Source organism: Carica papaya, chromosome 4 (genome assembly GCF_054855325.1).
Source record: "Carica papaya isolate Zhongbai chromosome 4, ASM5485532v1, whole genome shotgun sequence".
Classification (NCBI taxonomy): Eukaryota; Viridiplantae; Streptophyta; class Magnoliopsida; order Brassicales; family Caricaceae; genus Carica; species Carica papaya.
Window position 1 is genome coordinate 7,110,655 of NC_142312.1, and position 19,133 is coordinate 7,129,787.

At 36.1% G+C, this 19,133-nt stretch overlaps 2 protein-coding genes across 8 annotated transcripts in view; one reads left to right on the forward strand and one right to left on the reverse strand.

Annotated features, from left to right (window-relative positions):
* MSH4 (MUTS-like protein 4) overlaps positions 1–11,181 on the forward strand; it is a 62,818-nt gene extending 51,637 nt beyond the window's left edge. For 2 of the 6 annotated variants that reach the window (XM_088217657.1, XM_088217658.1), the window contains 5 exons: positions 8,941–8,993; positions 9,226–9,324; positions 9,681–9,795; positions 9,877–9,999; positions 10,766–11,181. In XM_088217657.1, the coding sequence (XP_088073783.1) occupies positions 8,941–8,993; positions 9,226–9,324; positions 9,681–9,795; positions 9,877–9,999; positions 10,766–10,936 (561 nt within the window). In that variant the 3' untranslated portion in view covers positions 10,937–11,181. Of the gene's footprint in view, positions 1–8,940; positions 9,086–9,225; positions 9,325–9,680; positions 9,796–9,876; positions 10,000–10,079; positions 10,623–10,765 lie in introns of those variants that run through there. The other 4 variants (XR_015818366.1, XR_015818367.1, XR_015818368.1 and 1 more) reach the window with 4 other exon arrangements.
* Positions 11,182–12,174: 993 nt separating this feature from the next.
* On the reverse strand, positions 12,175–16,810 carry LOC110817483 (uncharacterized). Of its 2 annotated transcripts, none has more exons than XM_088217659.1 (3): positions 15,889–16,810; positions 12,799–14,787; positions 12,175–12,651 (listed from the first exon to the last, which is right to left on the reverse strand). In XM_088217659.1, exons 1-3 carry the CDS (start codon positions 16,808–16,810, stop codon positions 12,287–12,289), a joined length of 3,276 nt encoding a protein of 1,091 aa, XP_088073785.1. In that variant the 3' UTR covers positions 12,175–12,286. The 2 variants fall into 2 exon arrangements, with proteins under 2 accessions (XP_088073785.1, XP_088073786.1); XM_088217660.1 differs by having other exon boundaries at positions 12,527–12,665.
* Positions 16,811–19,133: the final 2,323 nt, after the last annotated feature.

Consider the following 19,133-nt stretch of genomic DNA (forward strand, 5'->3'; position numbering starts at 1 on the left):
AGTTTTCTAAGCCAAATAGCCTGATTCGCAGCCAATGCAGCTGCTATATATTCTGCTTCCACCTTTGACTGTGCAATGACTTCTTGTTCTTTTGAACAGCATGAGAAAATTCCAGAACCAAAGCTGAAACAATAACCAGAAATGCTTCGCATATCATCAGTGCTTCCAGCCCAATCACTATCAGAAAAGCCATGAATTTCCTTTGCTACTTTGTTTGACTTACAAAGATTTCAGTTCCATTCTACTGCACTTGCGTAACAAGGAAGAATGACATTCTTCCAAGATCAGTCATTTCAAAGGCATCTTTCATCCTTTCTTTAAGCTCATCAATCGGCTCCTTAGTGCTTCCTGTGACAAATAAGTCATCAACATACAAGGACACAGCAAGTATTTCATTATCAACCTTCTTGATATATAGAGTAAATTCACTTAGACTCTTTTCAAAGCCTAAGCTTATCAAGTGTGCATTAATTCTGCTATACCAAGACCTTGGAGCCTGTTTTAAACCGTACAAGGCTTTTTTCAGTCGATAGACCTTCTCCTCCTGTCCTTGAACTGAAAAACCTTCAGGTTGCTCTACATAAATCTCTTCCTCCAAGTACCCATTCAAGAATGCCAACATGACATCCATTTGGTATATAATCCAACATTTTTGTGCAGCAAGAGCCAACAACAGCCTTATGGTGTCCAATCTAGCTACTGGGGCAAACGTTTCGGAGTAATCTACCCCAAACATTTGAGCATATCCCTTAACAACGAGTCTCGCCTTATGCTTGTTTATAGAACCATCGGAATTAAGTTCGGTTCTATAAACCCACTTGACTCCTATGGCTTTTTTGTCTTTAGGTATGTCCACCAGCTCCCAAGTTTGATTTTTTTCGATCTTGTTGAGCTCCTTCTTCATCGCAACTATCCATTTCTGATCGGTTGCGACTTCTTTGTAATCTGCTGATTCCATTACAGCAACATTACACCTCTGATAAATTTCAGAGTGGTCTGATTCCTCTAACTGGTTGATCATCCACATCATCATCACTCTTGTTTTGAATATCTAGTTGCTTTTCATTTTCCTTGCACCACTTCTCTAACTCAAAGAATTGCACACCTCTACTGACAATTACTTTGTTGTATTGCGGCAAATAAATTCTGTAAGCTTTTGTTGTTGAGCTGTAAGCTACAAAAATTCCTGGTTCTGATTTTTTATCCAACTTGTCTCTCTTAACCTGAGGAATATAAGAGAAACAAAAGCAACCAAAAGTTTTCAGATTTAGCAATTTTGGTTTGAAGCCGTACCAAGCTTCCAATGGAGTTTTGCCTGGAAGAGCTTTTGATGGCAATCTATTCAACAAGAATACTGCTGTATTTGCGGCCTCCGCCCAGAACTCTTTTGGCAAGTCCTTTTCGTGAAGTAAGCATTTTGTCATCTCCATTTTTGTTCTGTTTTTTTCTTTCCATGACCCCATTTTGTTGCGGGGTGTAAGGTGCTGTCAATTGGTGCTCAATGCCTGCATCTTCACAAAACTTGTTGAATTTTGTGGATGTATATTCAGTTCCATTATCAGACCTGATCATCTGCATTTTTCTTCCACTTTGTGTTTCAACCCAAGTTTTAAACTTGAGAAATATGTCAGCAACCTCAGTTTTGTGTTTCATGAAATAAATCCAACACATTCGAGTATAATCATCAATGAAAGCAATGTCGTACTTACTGCCATTCAAGGATGGTTTTTTCTGAGGTCCTCCCACTTCTGTATGCATCAATTGCAGCTTGTATGATGCTCTCCAAACTTTGTTTTTCGGAAAGGGCATTCTTGTTTGCTTGCCATATTGACATGCTATGCACATAGGTAACTCATCTTCCAAATTAGGTAGACCTTCCACAAGATCATTCTTTTTCATGTACAGCAAAGCATCATGGTGAAAATGCCCCAACCTTTTGTGCCAAAGCGTTGTATCATTTTCTTCCTTGTGCACTGCAGCCTGCTCTTCTTCTATCAAATTCAAGGCAAAGCTTTTGCCTTTCATTTGAATCTTGAATAACTCTCTGCCTTCCACATCTTTGATCATGCATTTTTTGTCTTCAAAAAGAATTTTGTAACCCTTTTCCAGGAGCTTACCAATACTTAACAAGTTTTGATTAATCTCAGGAACATATAAAACATCAGAGATGAGTTTCAAACCTGCGCAACTTTCAAATGCAATAGTTCCTTTGCCTTTTATTGCTATACGTACTCCAGTACCAATTCTGACTTTCGAGATAAAGGTTGTGTCTAGGTCTCTGAAGTTCTTGGTCATACGTCATGTGATTTGTACAACCACTATCTATCAACCAACTTTCTGCGGAGCTCATAGTGGCAAAGCAAGACATCACAAAAAGCTGTTCTTCTTGTGGTTGTTGAATTGCAGTCTTTGCTTCACTTTGTTGTTGTTGTGACTTATAGATCCTGTCCATGTGCCCAAGCTGACCACACTTGTTGCACTTTGCATCTGGCCTCCACCAGTACTTCTTTTGTGGATGATTCGTTTTTTTACAATGAGGACAAGGTGGGAAGTCTGAGAAGATTTGCTGCTATTATTGTTGTTGTTTGATTTTTCTGACTTCTTGTTGTTCTGATTTTTTTTCTTGTTCTTGCCACCATAATTGTTCTGAGATTTGACCAGCAAAGCTACTTCTACAGAAATTTCTTGCCTCATGAGTCTTCTTTGTTCCTGAGCCTGCAGTGCATTTAATAATTCTGCCAAGTTAATGCTTGACAAATCTCTTGAGTTTTCGAGAGAAGTAATTGTTGCTTCAAACTTCTCTGGAACAGTAACAAGAATTTTTTGAACTATTCTTGAGTCAGAGAGTTCAGTGCCAAGAAGTCTTACTTTATTGGCAATGCAGAGAAGCCTATGTGCATAATCTTTAATGGTTTCTATTTCCTTCATCTTTTGTATTTCGAATTCTCGAACCAGGTTGAGCACCTGCATCCCTTTAATCTTCTCACTTCCCTCGTACTCTTACTTCAAGAATTTCCAGATCTCGTGAGCTGTTTTTAATGTCATTATTCTGTTAAAAATAACAGAGGAGACAGCAGTGAACAAAACAGATCTGGATTTGGATTTTCTTAACTTTTTCTCTTTATAAATTTTGATTTGAGCAACAGTCGGATTTTCTGGTAATTGAGAAACTTCATATTCTCTCTCCACAGCTTCCCATAAATCATTAGCGTCAAGATAGGCTTCCATCTTGACAACCCACTTCTGATAATTCATTCTGTCAAACACCAGTGGTGAAATTGAAGTGAAAGAAGAAGAAAGTTCTGATTCCATCTTAGGCTGTTTATAGGTTCTGTTTTGTGTATAGAGGAAGAAAGGTAATTTTGTGGGTTTGTGTTTTTTAATCGTTTTAGCTTACAGATCCCTCAAGATTAAACTGCTCTGATACCATTTGTAGGTGTTGATAGAAACATTCAAGAAAACATGAGGCGGAGAAACTTATTTTGTTGAGCATAAAGATCAACTATTTATACAGCAGATCCATAACTAAATTTGCAGAGAAATCTGCTACACGAAAGCATAAAATATCTTCCAAAAATATAGCATGAAAAATAGGACTTAATGTAACTGACTTTTGACTCTTTTAAAGTAACTTATTCTTGACTCATTCAACTGAAATATCTACAGCATCTTAAGTCACACTAAAAGAAATTAATAAAGCTAATTCTTAAATAAAGCAAAAACTTCAAATTTTATTCTTCTGTGTTTACAACTTATGAGTAAAAGTCTTTATATAGCATTTTCTCGAAATAGTTTTAAATGAATACAAATAATTGATTAATTAATAAAATAATTGGAAGAAAAAATTATATCCTAGAATAAATAATAAAATATTGATTTATTCCATTCTAAAATTCAAAATGATAATTAAATAATTTTAAGAGATAGATTTAAATTAAAATAATAATAAATAAATTGATGAAATGGTTATAAAATTATCCTATGTAAAATTTGGATAAAATCACATGGAACTTATGCAATTAAAAAGAGTCCTTGTGGGAGAGGAAGAAAGGAAAAAAAAGAGTCCAAAAAGACTCACACAAGGGGCTGTCATGCGGGTCGCGCATGGGCCGTGGGTGTGGGTCGCGCAGATGGGTTGTCCGTGCGGGTTGGACCTGTGTATGGGCTGGGCTGCATGCGTGCTGGATGCCGATCCCTTGCTGGCCCGATGGGTTGTGCGGTCAGGTCAGCTGGGTCCGTGTGCGTGCGGCCTTGCGGGCCTGAACCCGTGTGGGCATTGGGCCTTGCTGTGCACATACCATAATAAAATATGGTACTTAACACCCCCCTTAAGTTGGTGTAGAAATATCGCACATGCCCAACTTACAAACTAAATTCTGAAAAATCATCATGCAATCTAGCAGATGTGTACGCATGCTCGATTTGGCTCAAATGGCTCGACTCGACTCAAAACGGTTCGATCCGGCCCAAAATAGCTTAACTCAACTCAAAACAGCACGAATTGCCTCTAAAACGGCTCGGGTTCGGCTCTAAAACGGCTCGGGTTCGGCTCTAAAACGGCTCGGGTTCGGTTCTAAAACAGCTCGGGTTCAGCTCTAAAACGGCTCGGGTTTGACTTTAAAACAGCTCAGATTCGGTTTTAAAACGACTTGAAGTCGATTCAAAAAACAACTCGAAATTGGACAAATCTCTGAACGTGTGCAAAAAAACGGAATGGCGCGGTCTTTTTAACCGATATCCGTAGATGTGTGGCTGCAATTTTTTACCAACGTCTGTGATGTGTGGCTACATCTTTTTATTGGTGATTATGAATGTGCGACTGCACCTTTTTATCAACACTTGCTTTTGTGCGGTTGTACATTTTTACCGGTGCTTTTTACCGCTGATTGCAGATGCGGCTGTTGTTCTTTACCAGTGTCTCTAGAGTGTTGTTGCACCTTTTTACCAGTGTTTGTAGATGTGCAGCTGCATTTTTTTACTGGCAACTGCGAATGTGCTGGTGCAGATTTTTACTGGCGCCTCAAGAGTGCGGCTGCACTTTTTACCAGCGCCTACAGAGTGTAGCTGCATTTTTTACCAATGACTCCAAAGTGCGGCTTCACTTTTTTTCCGGCGCCTGCAGAGTGTGGCTACACCTTTTGACCAGCGCCTACATTGCCACTGAAAATCACCTTAAACACCAAAGAACACATCGGCACGTTCAAATCTATCTTGGGTGGTGATGAAAGTAGATATAAATAAAAGGTATCAATTCAGCATATTGTGCTATTTTTGAGTTTGGAAAGAATGCTAAAATTAGAATCTTAAAATAACTTTATTTGGCTTTGAAATCACGTTAATTTTTTAAGAAAAAATATAATTTTATTTCTCACCTTTAGTTTATTATACTTAGATATTTATAAAATTTTTAAACTAATAATTAAAAAATAACTATTCTATTAGAATTTTAATTATATAAGATTACTATTTTAATAAAATTTTAATTATATAATATTAAATAATTAATAAATTAAATAATATAATATAATATTCAACATGCCGAAGGCTGCACGTATGTGGCACATGTTGTCTGCCATTCTCCTCAAGGCCAATTGGCCTTTGAGCCTTCTCTTGGGCTAAATGCTGCCTTGGCCGAAAAGGCCTTGAACCCGTCTCTTCTCGGGTCAAAGATCGATCTTTTGTCTCTCTTGGCAATTCTTCAAGCTGAACGATTCTCTCATGAGTCTCAAGGCCAGTCTTTTGTCTTGCCTTGGATCTTCAGGTCTAGCTGGATCTAGTTTGGACCTTTCTTTTGACAACTTTTGGGCCTCCAAGGCTGTCCCCTTCTTGACCCAAACTCGATCACAAGGTTTGGACCTCGTTGAGTGCTCAGTAGGTTGGGCACTTGGCCCCATGCACAACAGCTTTGAGTTCTTCTCTCTTTGGCACTTAAGCGGAGTTTCAAGTCCTTTTTTAGATGAATTTAGTACTTGGGCCGTTACTGGACTGCTTTTTGGGTAAGGATTGTCGGCCCCTTCAAGGGTGGACTCGGTTTGGACTTCCAGGATTGATTTTGGCCTAAATGGGATCACATCAAACCGAAGGCAATGTTTTATTTTGTACGAGTGCATTATACTCGGCTGCCGTTGTTTTTTTTTAGTCAAGATGTTTGTTTGCTTCGGTGAAAGTTTTTGGGTTTAGATGGGAGCTGGTCGGATTGGGTGGAATGTGGTGGAAACTTGACACAAAGGAAGAGATTATTTTTGGTTTACAATGACAAGTTTTGGGACGGATAAGCATGTGATGGAGGGAAGTTGTGGCAGTAGATGAGAGTGTTTTTGGATCATGATTATCTATGGAGATTTAGCGATTGGAATAAGATAAGGATAAAAGTTATGAAGGCCGGTCTAGGGTGCAGGTGGCCAGTTATGCGGGGGCCAGCAGTTGGGTTGTGGTGGCCAGCAATGGAGGCTGGCCCTTTAGGGTTTTGTATCTCATTTCAGCAATGAAGATCAATTGGAGTTTGTGAAGGAGACTTAGGGTTTTTTTCCTAAATCTCTGATATCGTCTTACGAATGGTTAAATATATATTTTATTAAATATTATATCCCTATATATACAGACTTTTTTAGAATAAAAAAGAAAATAAACAATTATTATATGAAGAGTTATTTATCCTAAAATCCTTTAACCTAATTCCATATAGTACATTCTCTCTAACAATAGTTATCTTCCTCCAATCTCCCAAGTTGTCTCCTACATAAGAATTTAATTTATATTTGGGATGGTTGAATAAGTGGATGAGTAGGGAAGTGCATTTGGCTATAATACGCTTGCTATATTTTATAACGTTAATAATTAATGTTAAAATTCAAAATATCTTACTATAATATAACTAAACAAAATTAATCTTAAAATTTTATATACTATATTATTTTAAACGTATAATGAAATTATATTTTTCATTAACTTTTAAATTAATAAAAAAAAAAGAAATTGGATGGGAAATTGTGATCAAACCACTGCAATCATTTCGTAATCATTTCGAAAGAGTCATGTACTGCTGTCTTTTGTCTGCAAATTCACAGCCAGAAAAGGTTGTTATTTGTGACCATACAGTGGAATTTCTCAAGAAGATGTCTTCTCCCCGGAGTTTAGTGGAAATCCAATCTTCTTCTCTGGTGGGTGGGATGCTGTCGGTTTGCCTTTTTCTTTTAAGGTTATGTTTTTTCTATAGTATTGTGGTTATCATAGTTAACTATAGTAGAAACAAAAATTAAAATGATTATTTTGGTCAAAGTGTACGTTATCTAGGGTAAGTAGTTTCTATCCATATCCAATGGGTTAAGCAAGACTACCTCATCCTGGGTAGGGTAGTGACCCAGATAAGTTGTGTTTGCCAAATAATGGATAAGATATTACTGTATGAGATCTTAGACTTAAGTATCCTTCCTCAGTTCAATGGAAGTTTACTTTCATGGTCCCTCATTGATCCTGTCTGGGTAAGTTGTCCCACTCTCCAACAATCCAAACATAACTAACATTGCTACAAATTGTAAGAGCTTCAAAGAAAACTTTACCTTCAAGCACTGTAAGCATTCAGCCTCCATCCCGCTTTATCTTCCATCTCAGAAGATCCTACAACTTGTTGAAAGAGCAAATTTTATGATTCATCTGTTGTTGAAACACAAATTGTTGATCCAATTGAATACTCAGGAGACAAAGATGACTTGACAATGAAAGAAATGTTGTCTCTACTTGTCTTGTTGCCTCTCTAATTTTCCCTTAATGATTCTAAGGAGTTTTCAGAGGTGCAAGCTGCTACACCTTGTGATCCCACGCATTTGCCTTCCATATCCTGTAATTGTCTTCCACATTCCCAACATCCCTAAGAGCCTATTATCCTTGATCCTCCTATTAAAGTGTCCTTTCAACTTGGTAATTTTCATGGTCAACACTTCACCAGATTTATTGCACATGTCCCCTTGACCCATTCCCTATCTCAAGAAATATGAACCTACTGTTGTATATCTTTTTGATGTATGTAAGCACATGAATATTGATCATGTTCTCAGAGTTGGGAACATTTCACTTTGTCAAGGTTTATTGGAGCCTCTTGTGTTGTTTCTCATATTTCTCACCTTGTCAGGGTGAGATTGCAGCCATATGGGAAATCAATGTTATTGCCACCTCTAAAGGCAATTTCCAAGATTTTCTTGTTGAGTGGAAAGGTCATCCCAAGTCTGCTCTTGTTTGGATCGGTGAAGGTTTGTTGCACACCTTGAATCCCAAACTCTTAGCTGGCCATTTGCATTTTAACTCATCGGAGTTGAGTTATTTGCCAGTTGAGCAGAATGATTCATGAGTCTCTAAGCCTAATTAAGAAGGCTGACTATAAAATATGTTTTAAGGTAGATTTGTTTCTACTTTTCTACTTGGGAAATAGAAATTTTTAAGATTTGAGTTATTTAATTTTTCCAAACTTTGAAATTTTTGATTTATTTTCCTATTAGTAGCTTTTCTTTTTAGTAAAGGTCAAAAAGTTTGCTAAGCAACTTTTGGGAATATTGGAATTGATAATTTCCTTGTGAATTTATTTACATTTCTATGCAGTATTTTTCTTTTGTCCCTTATTTTTTGTCTGCTTAATGTTCTTCTTTTCTTCCTTCATCTGTCTTTTATTCTGACATTCTCTTCTCCATAATTTCCCCTATTTCTCTATATTATAGGATAATTATGGTTCTATCATTAGTTATCCTATATCAGATAAGGCAAGTGAAAAAATAATTAACACTCCATGAAAAATCTCTGTTTGAGTGAAATTCCTTTTTTACAAGAGAGGAAATCATTCATAACTGCTTCCTCTATTAATAAACATGAATGCATATTTAACTGACAATTTCAAGAATGAATAGTATAGATAAGGCGTCATATTCTTATCCAGCATTTTCTCTGTGGCAGTTCATGACAGAGATGAAAGAGACAGCTTTTATCATGCAGAATGTCTCCAATAGGTAAAACCGGGTCATTTGGATGCCTCTCAATCCAACTTAGCCCAGACCTAGTTAACTTGGTTGCATGGCTCGCTTCTTATATTTTCTGTAAGGTTTGATTTCTGATGGCCATTAACTTAGCAGAGACCATTATTCATGACTGGAACTGACTCCATAAAGCATATGAGAATAGGAACACAGACAGAAATGTTCAACAGTTTGTATTTATAATTATTTATTTTGATGGATGTAGGAGTCTGATTGTTATGGATGAACTTGGGAGGGCTACTTCTTCATCTGATGGTTTTTCAATTGCATGGAGCTGCTGCGAGCGTCTATTATCACTCAAAGCGTAACCATCTTATTTAGCCCACACTACAATTTTAGCTGCAAAAGATGAGCTGCTTACAATTTTTTAACTATGTGAAGTTAAAAATAGTTTATTTATATCATGAAAATGTTTTTAGTATCTACTTTTCTGAAATTTCCACCTCCTTCCCCTGCCACCCCCCCCCAAAAAAAAAGAAAATCATTTATTTATTTATTCAAGTGCACATAATATGGATTGCCAATGGACAAATATACAGTTGGTAGGCGTTATAGAAGTTCCAAGCTTTTTCTTTCCCATATTATTCTCCCAAAAATCTTGAATTTATTGTCGAAGGAAACAAGTAAAGTTGTCCTTTTGGCTTCTCTTATGTTCGTCAGGTACACTATATTTGCCACTCATATGGAGAACATATCAGAATTAGCAACCATCTACCCAAATGTGAAAATTCTTCATTTTTATGTTGACATAAGAAACAATCGTTTGGATTTCAAGGTTGAATTTCTTTGTACTTTCACTTTCTACTTGTCATGTGCTTTAACTGCATTCATTTACTAATAGAGTCTATTTAAACAGTTTCATCTCAGAAACGGACCAAGGCATGTACCAAATTATGGCCTTCTATTAGCAGAGATGGCAGGACTGCCAGACTCTGTGATTGAAACGGCCAAGAGCATCACCTCAAGGATCTCAGAAAAGGTAGCTTATATCAAATAATTATTAATTATTTAAGGTCATTTTGTCCGTCATTGACAATCTTCTGATGTCAAACTCACTAGTGATGCCAATGAAAAAGTGAAGCTCGCGAACCATGGAAATAATTTCACTTTTCTGAATCTTCCTGAATTCCCGGTTCAAAATGAAGACTGTTTCAGTAATCTTTAACATGATACAAGCTTCAAAAACTCAGCATCTATAAAGATAACACCTTGAATATACGCTAAAATATAATATTCATGCATCAGTCGGGCACCTATTTGGAGAAACTTCAAGCACCAAGGATATTAACTAATTCATTGGCCTTAATGAAGAATGTACGTACCAAAGTCACTCTATAACTCCATACCAACAGTAGTGAAACACAGGCTGAAACTTCTTTTTAATCTAACAGGAAATTAAGGCTGGACTGGTGTATGCCATGCTTGGCGGTTTATTCATAATGGATATGGGTTTTGGGGTCTTCTTATCTTTCCTTTCAGATGGAATACCTGAAATTATCTCACTTCTATTGAGATAAAAAGCATTACCATTTTTTATTCAAAAGGAAGTCTCTGGAGGATTAAAATGCTGATTGATCTAGGCTGGTAGTTGTCTGCCTACAGGTGACATGCAGGAGAAACTTATTTGTCACTTAAGAACAGAATTCTTGGGCTATTTTTGCTTTCTAACCAAGTTCCTGAAAAAAGTGTTCACTTCTTGTTCATGGTTTATGCTAATTTGTAATTCTTGTTTTAACCTTGTCTAGGAAAGAAAACGAATGGAGGTAAATTGCCAGCAGTACCATGAACTACAGATGGTTTATAAAGTTGCTCAATGCTTGATATGCTTAAAATACTCCAATAAAGATGAAGATTCAATCCGACAAGCACTGCAAAATCTTAAAGACAGCTATATTGAAGGAAGCCTTGAGAGTTAGATTCCACAGCAGTTAATTTTGAGGCACCTTCATTGCTTGATTTTTGTATTAACTTTGGAACATTCATCCTAATTTTTGTATTACTACAGTGAAACATAAGTGGCGATCAGGGTAGCAGATGAGCTTAGTATTTCTTGAATGTCCGAAACTACAAATCCTTACAAATCTCAACTGGCTAAACTTACTGACGCTGATTGAGCTGTAACAGAATTGTAGTTAAACTAATAGAATTAAATTTTGAGGCATTGTCCTGCTTGAATGCTCATTAAGTTCGGAACAACCTCCTGCATAAAAACCAAACATCTATTTGAACACTGTTTGTGACCAGAACTGCAAAACTCAGATGATATCGAGACAAGATTGAAAAACTCCTTAATGGAACAGGTTCAAAGGAAATAAATCTCCAAAAGTTTAATACTCAAACCGATGAACAAATATCTTCTCCAATATGCCAAATATGATTGAAAAACCAAGATAACATATACACTTTTGTGGAGATATATATATTTGTCAGTTGCATGCCTTATTTTATTAAGATGAAAAAGATTGAGAATACAAGAGAATATATAAATACTTTTGTTGAGATATGGTTGAGCTCATACTATCATATGCAACTGAGAGATTTCAAAATGAGTCTAACAGGATCATAGATAGATTTGCAGCATGGGTCAATCCATACTTGAGTCCGTAAACCCTGAAATATATATATTTAAAAAGGTGATTATTAAAGGTTAAATATCCTCCCCTTCTTTATAGGTATTTGGGATTGTTATAAAAATAAAAAAAAAGTTAATAGAGAGGCTAAGCAGTTAGCTTTGGCTAAGTTAATTTTAACTATAGCAAAAATCTAAAACAAGTTTCGAGAGTTTCAATCTCTTTACAATTTTTTACTTAAATAAATATTTTGAAATCATAATTATTAAACAACTGATAAAAAGTACATTATTTATAATTTTTTTATTTTATTGATTGATTATATGATCACTAAATAAATGTGAAATATTTAGAAATCTATAAAAGAAATTTTTTGCCCGATCTTGAAGAACTTTTATATATTCTAAGAAATTGTTTTCATTCTATAAATTTTAATTTATCCCATAATTTTTAAATTAATAAAATTTTAAATAAATCTCTTAATCATAAAAACAGAAAAAAAACATTATAAAAATATTTTCTAAAATAAGCAATGAAAAGAAATTTCATGACTGCATATTAGTATGAGAAAACTTCTAAAGCAATTAATAAATTAAGGTTCAGAAAATGAATTAGAATAAAAAATGAACTTTTTCATGCAGTATCTCACTTTACAATTTACATGATCTATGTTATCCCACAGCTCAAATAAGAAACTTATGTCTTAGTTTTTCGGTATGCATTTTTCAAGAACTTGTTTCTAATGGTTTGGAGCATGGCTAGAATATCCTTCATATTTCCCCTCACCTCAGGCAAGTCAGCAGAGCAGTTCAAAGCCAACTCAAAAATGGATGATATACAGTTCATTTTAGCTGTTGTTATCTCCTCCTCTTCACTCTGCAAATTGGCATCCACAACCTCATCTAATGCTTCAGGTAATAAGTCTCTTACCCAACTCTTCATGCTCACTTCACCACCAAACATATCGTCCACTGGCTTCCTTCTAGTGAAAGTTTCCAACAGTAAAATTCCAAAACTGTAAATATCGCCTTTCGTAGAAACAATCCCGAGTGAACCATACTCTGTAACAATTAGACTAAAGCATATGATATGATACATATATATGTACTTGTGTATGGAGATTATTATTATTATATCTATATATAGACAAAAGATAAAGTAGATACAAATGTGGAGAAAAATTTATCGGAGATAGATGACATGATCACCTGGTGCCATGTATCCAAAAGTTGCCAGTGTCATGGTTTCTGTCACAGACTGTCCTTGTCCCAGTAGTTTTGCAATGCCAAAATCAGCCACATGTGCGACCATATCTCCATCTAACAGCACATTACTTGGCTTCAAATCACAGTGGACTATTGGAGTTGAATAACCATGATGAAGATATTCAATAGCCGAAGCAACATCTATCATTATATTTAGTCTTTGTAGAAAATCAAGACAATAGTTGTGAGAATACAACCATTTCTCAAGGCTTCCATTAGGTATGAACTCAAGTATCAAAGCTTTGAAGTCGATGCTGTAGCAAGCACTAATAATTTTTACTAGGTTCCGATGTCTAATGCTGCCTAAGATTTCACATTCAACCTCAAAACTCCTTCTGGATTCATCTAGCTGCGAATTGAAAACTTTTATTGCGACCGTACTCCCATCTGGAAGTGATCCTTTGTACACTGAAGCAAAAGCTCCGGAACCAAGTAAATTGCTCGCAGAAAATTCTTCTGTTGCTCTTTCAAGCTCCAGTTTTGACATTCTTAAAAATGTTGCAACAGGTAACAAGTTACTTTCTTGACCTGTCACATTCAAGTTCTGTTTACCATGTCTGCGTGTTGCGAAGAAGATTATAACTGTTATTGCCAATATTGTTGACACAATTGCTGGCAAAATGCACTTCAAAAGCAAAGGAACTTTGGATGTATGAGCAACATTATCATGACATGGGGGGACTTGCAATCGAGGTGAACCACACAAACCATAATTCCTCATAAAAGATTGAATTGAGAAGTTTCTAAAAGGTCCTCCAGAAGGAATTTCTCCTGACAGATGATTGAAAGACAAGTTTAAATATTTGAGATTCTCAAGTGCCTCTAAGGATTTTGGAATCTTCCCGGAAAGAACATTGGTAGAAAGATCCAAGAATTCCAAGCTTACCAAGTCTCCAAATGCTTCAGGAATCAGTCCCTGAAATTGATTATTTGCTAATGAAAGATATGTTAGATCTTTCATGCTTCCAATGCTGCCAGACAAATTACCTGATAGCTGATTCCTTGATAAATCAAACGTTCTCATAACCTTTGAAATTCCAATACCAAGCGGGAGAAAGCCAGTTAAAAAATTTGATGACAATTTTACGTCTAAGATAAAGGCATTAAATGTTGAAGGTATAGCAGAGCTGAAACTGTTGGAATCTAAGTAGAGATGTCTCAGAGATTTCAAGTTAGTTAGGCATGACGGGATCGAGCCAGAAAGATTATTAGAAGAGAGATTTAATGTATCCAACCTTCTCAAGCGACACATATCAGATGGGATTGTTCCTTCCAGCATGTTTTGATGCAGCCTCAATCCTTGAAGGTTCTCTAATCTACCAACTGTTGCTGGAATCGGCCCAATCAACTCGTTTCCATTTAAATCGAACTCAATCAAGTTGCTCAGATTACCAATTTCCAAGGGAATATGGCCTCTGATTTTGCAGTCATATGCCATAAAAAACTCAAGGGTTGCAGACAGATTACCAATGAAATTTGGAAGGACACCATGTAAGGGATTGTTCCCTATCTCAAGATCCTTCAGATGTCTGCAACTTGTCAAAGAAGAGAGAAAGGTCCAATCGTGAGTGATCAAATTACAGTCATGAAGAATAAGAACTTCAAGAAACCTTAGATTTCCAAGTGTATTAGGAATAGGACCAGAAAAATCATTTGGTCCCAAGTCTAAGACCCTAAGCTTAGAAGCATTGGAGACAGAGTCTGGTATTATTCCCTCAAGGTTATTGCCCCATAGACGAAGCTCCTCCAAGCTTGGAAGTTCATTGCCAATGGTTGGAGGAAGATGGCCTATCAAATAGTTGTCATTTACACTAATTCCCATTACAGTTGAGATATTGAAGATGGCAGATGGTATGCTACCGCTAAATTTGTTGTGACCCAAATTCATATACCACAGATTGCGTAGCTTTCCAATCTCATCCGGTATTTCACCTGCAACATTCATGGTAATTTTATGTCTTCCAAGGATCTAAAGATCAACAGACATTGAACCAGGATTTGAACTCCATCAGCTGTGTCCTACATACTATTGTACAGGAAAATGATGCTAGCTAGTGACTTTGAATATTAATGAAGAACATGTAGTGCCAAAGTCTAAACACCATACGCTCAAAACTTTTCTGGGGCAGATCTGAAGTTTAAAAATTTTATGCTAGAAATTTGGTTTATAAATATAATAAAATATGAACAAAAATAATAGTCCAATTTCAAGTCAATTATATAATCAATTAAAATTAGTTTTTTTTTTTTTTTCATGATTACTTGGTTAATAGTTGTGAATATAAAATTTTTTATTATAAAATTAAAGATATAAATAAATTTGATTCAATAATTTACCACATAGATAAACTATGGCTAAATTTAATAAGCATGAACCAGAGACAGTAAGCAGACCTGCCACTCATAACCTTTATCAAATTTGCATATCTTGACTTGAACAACCTAAAAGTTAGATGTCGACCTTTTTGTTTATAGTTTATATTCATGTAACTTTCTTGAAGAGAAATTCTAAAAAATAAATTTTTTTAATATTAAATAAAAAATTAATATTAGTTTTATCTTAATTTAAAGCTAGTGAGTGATTAATATTTTTATGCATTTATTATTTATGTACTGTAATTTTTATATAAAACTTTCAAAGTAATAAATAATGTACCAAAATATAAATAATAATAATAATGCAGATATTAATATACACTAACTAATTAAAATTTTCATAAGTTAGCGTATTAACATGACTCAACATGTTAGTATTAACGTTAATTTGTACCTAGAGATACATATATATACATACATATTAATAATGCAAGTTATGACAAATTGTAAAAAAAATACAAACTTTTTGTTAGGAGGTCTATTTTTAATGGCTAAGATATTATAAAAAAAAAAAATTTGTAGTTCTTTGTTTTATGAAATAACAAAATTACTTGTTTCTTATAAATACTATTTTATTTTTCTATGTAACTGCTTTTTAAATAGAAATACTTGGAGAAAAGACTCAGCAGATTTAAATGAGAGTGGCCGGTCACGAACCTTGCAAATTGTTTCTGCTCATCAGTAGCAGTTGGATCTCCGTTAAGTTTCCTATGCTTCTTGGTATTGGTCCTGTGAAGCCATTGATGGACAGCTCCAAGTCTTGAAGCTTCCTGCATTTGCCCAAACTGGAAGGAACTCGACCATCTAACGCATTTGAAGCTAAAACAAAACGCTCAACATTTGGAAGAAAATCACATACGCTATCTGGGAGATTACCAGAGAGATTATTGAGTGCCAAGTCAATCCAACGCAAAGACGAAATGTTATAGATCTGAGGAGGTATTCTTCCCGAAAGATGATTTTGTCTGATTCTGAGTTGTTCCAGGTTGTGAAGTTCAGCCATCTGGTAAGGAATGTTTCCTTGTATCAAATTAAAATTCAAATCCAACACCTCGAGGGTTGATATGTTGGATAGAGTAATCGGGAGAGTGCCTGTGAAATTGTTGCTACTTAGAATCATGTACTGAAGCCTGGATAAGTTCCCAAACCAGTCTGGTATTTCTCCGCTCAGTCGATTATACGTTAAATTGATTGATTCTAATCGATTCAACCTTCCTAGGTCTTTCGGGAGACGGCCGTGGAAATTGTTTTTGCTCAAGTTAAGGGAGAGAAGGAAGGAGAGGTTCCCTAGATGTGGAGGAACGGTTCCCTTAAGATCCATATCTGCGAGGTCTAAAGCTGTAACTCTTCTTCCATGGCGACCACCACTGCAAGAGACACCAATCCAGTTGCAGACGGAGACGGAGGTGGTCCAATTGGAGGCCAAGATGCTTTGAGGGCTAACCGTGATATGAGCCTTGAATCCAGCGAGAGCTGATTGATCGGTAGTGAAGTCGGTGATGCTGGCTACTGTAACTAAAAAGCAATGTAGGAGAAGCAACAATGAAACCAAGTGGATGACCATCTTCTCCATGACCATGAGATCGAAGTTCCTTTTCTGTTGTTTTTAATAAAATGGCATTTAGTGCATCCTTTATTTCTTCTCGAATATCTCCCAATCAAATCATAAATAAGTTCTCATGAAGCTGCCTTCCAATAAAATCACCCACCCACCCACGAGTAAATAATTCCTATAAAGTTCAAAATAGTAATGACAAAGAAACAAACAAAAACTTTCCCACCTCTACCTTTAGAGCAGCACTCACTCGATTGTTGCATAAGAACCAGATAAAATGCATATTCTTCGATCGAAGTGATGGTTTTTAATCATCAATACTTTAGTGCAATTGATTCTGTCCATTACATAAAAAGTGTATGTAATCTTAAAACATTTAAGTCTTTAACTTCGCTCGAATCTTCAATATTTTCAGAAAGAGTTCAATAAATACACCATTTCACCAAGGCCCAAGTGTGTATTATTTACATATTTATATTTACTAATGATTTGTGATTAATTTGCAATGTAGGAAAAGCAATAGTGAAAACCAAATTAACACCCACCCACTTTCTCTTTGTCCAAATGTTTTTTTTTGTTTTAATTAAAGACAAATTTAATAACATTTTTAAATTCTTCTCCGATATAATTCAATAATCCACATTTTTTTACTAACAATAAAAAAATAATTAAATATTTCATAAAATATCAATCATTTTATAATTTAATGTCAATTTTTTTTATTGGTTTATAGTTTCTAAATTTTTTTTTTTTTTTTTTGAAGTGGGGTTTTGAACTATATTTTATATTAATAGCATCCATTATATTATACATACATTTTTTTCACATTTTCCAAAAAAAAAACGACATAAAATCATCAATTGTCTCACTATTAACAATTGAAGCAAGTTGGTGAGGGCACCCATTAGAATTAATTGCATTGCTTGACAAAAAGAGTCCTACAATTAAAGAAACTACTAAGATTACAACTACCTAGTTGACAAAAAGGTTGACGCCACATTAAGAAAGTCAATTATTTAACATTTCACTCAATCAAAAATGGGTAGAAACTCATGCATGTAATATTTAGTCCATTTCCATAATTGAGAGGAACTCTTTATTCATTCTACATTGAAATGCATACCGCATGGAATAAGATAAATGGGCATGACCAAATCGTTTTTCTCACTGTGGATGCCGCATGATGCTTGACATTAATTGTTGCAAATATTTTGTTCTATGCTGTACTGAGTCCATTCATTAATAAACTTGTAAAATTTTATGAAGTTTTTTATTCCAATCTAGTTTTTATTTCACTATCCGGAACGCTTATCTACTAAATGTTTCATTATAATCCTGTCTTTTGTGTCTTTTAGACATTATAACAAGAAATTTTTCGTAATTACGGTGCCCTCCGACTAATGGTTTCAAAATTTTGTGATCCAACCTTGGTATTACACTCGGCCACTGGCTTATTACTCGATTGTAAATGGAGGAGCAGTTGCGTAAATTTCCACATCTGAATTTGGTGACTCAATGTTTAAGCATTGGGACTCAAAAGATTCATCAGTAAAGCATTATGTTTCCAATCCTACAATAATATGGTTGCAAATAGCACATCAAAGTTGAATTAAACAATATTGTACAAATAATTCCATTTTGATATGCCTTATCACGTGTTCTTGATTTCGAATTTCCCAAACTACCTGTGTAGCGCCCGGGAAATTGAAGAAGAAGAGAAAAAAAAAAAAAAAAAGGGGGGGCCACGTCAGCAGCCACGTCAGCAGACCCAGTCAACAGTCCCGGCCAACCGGGACCTGCCACGTGGCAAGACCACGTCGATCCGGGACGGGCCACGTTGGCGATCCACGTATGCGCGATCAGACGGCCCAGATCAAACGTGCGATCGGACGGCCCAGATTAAATCAAAATGGATGGCTGAGATCAAAAGGCAAAAGGGTATAAATAAGACCCACACACCAGACCACAAAACCCTAGCCGCCTGCCCTCGCCGGAGAAGACGAACCAGAAGCCGGCCGCCGCCACCCACCGCCGCACCGGAGGGATTTCTGACCGCCGATCGAGGTAAATTTCATACCCCCGACTCGTTTTTCCACGCTGATTTCCCCTGTGGTCAAATCGGAGCCAAAATCTCGGCCAAACGGCCGAAGCCCAGCGGCGCCGCCGCGCCCCTTTTCGGTTTTTGCCTCCGATGAGGCCCTTCCCGGCCTCCGTTTAATGCAATTTTTATATCACCGTGATCACCATTCTTTTCTCTACAGGTTGATCGGAGCCGAATCACCAAAACACGAACTTCACCGGAGAGCCGCCACACCCGATAGCACCGCCGCCGGTAAGCTTCGGTTTT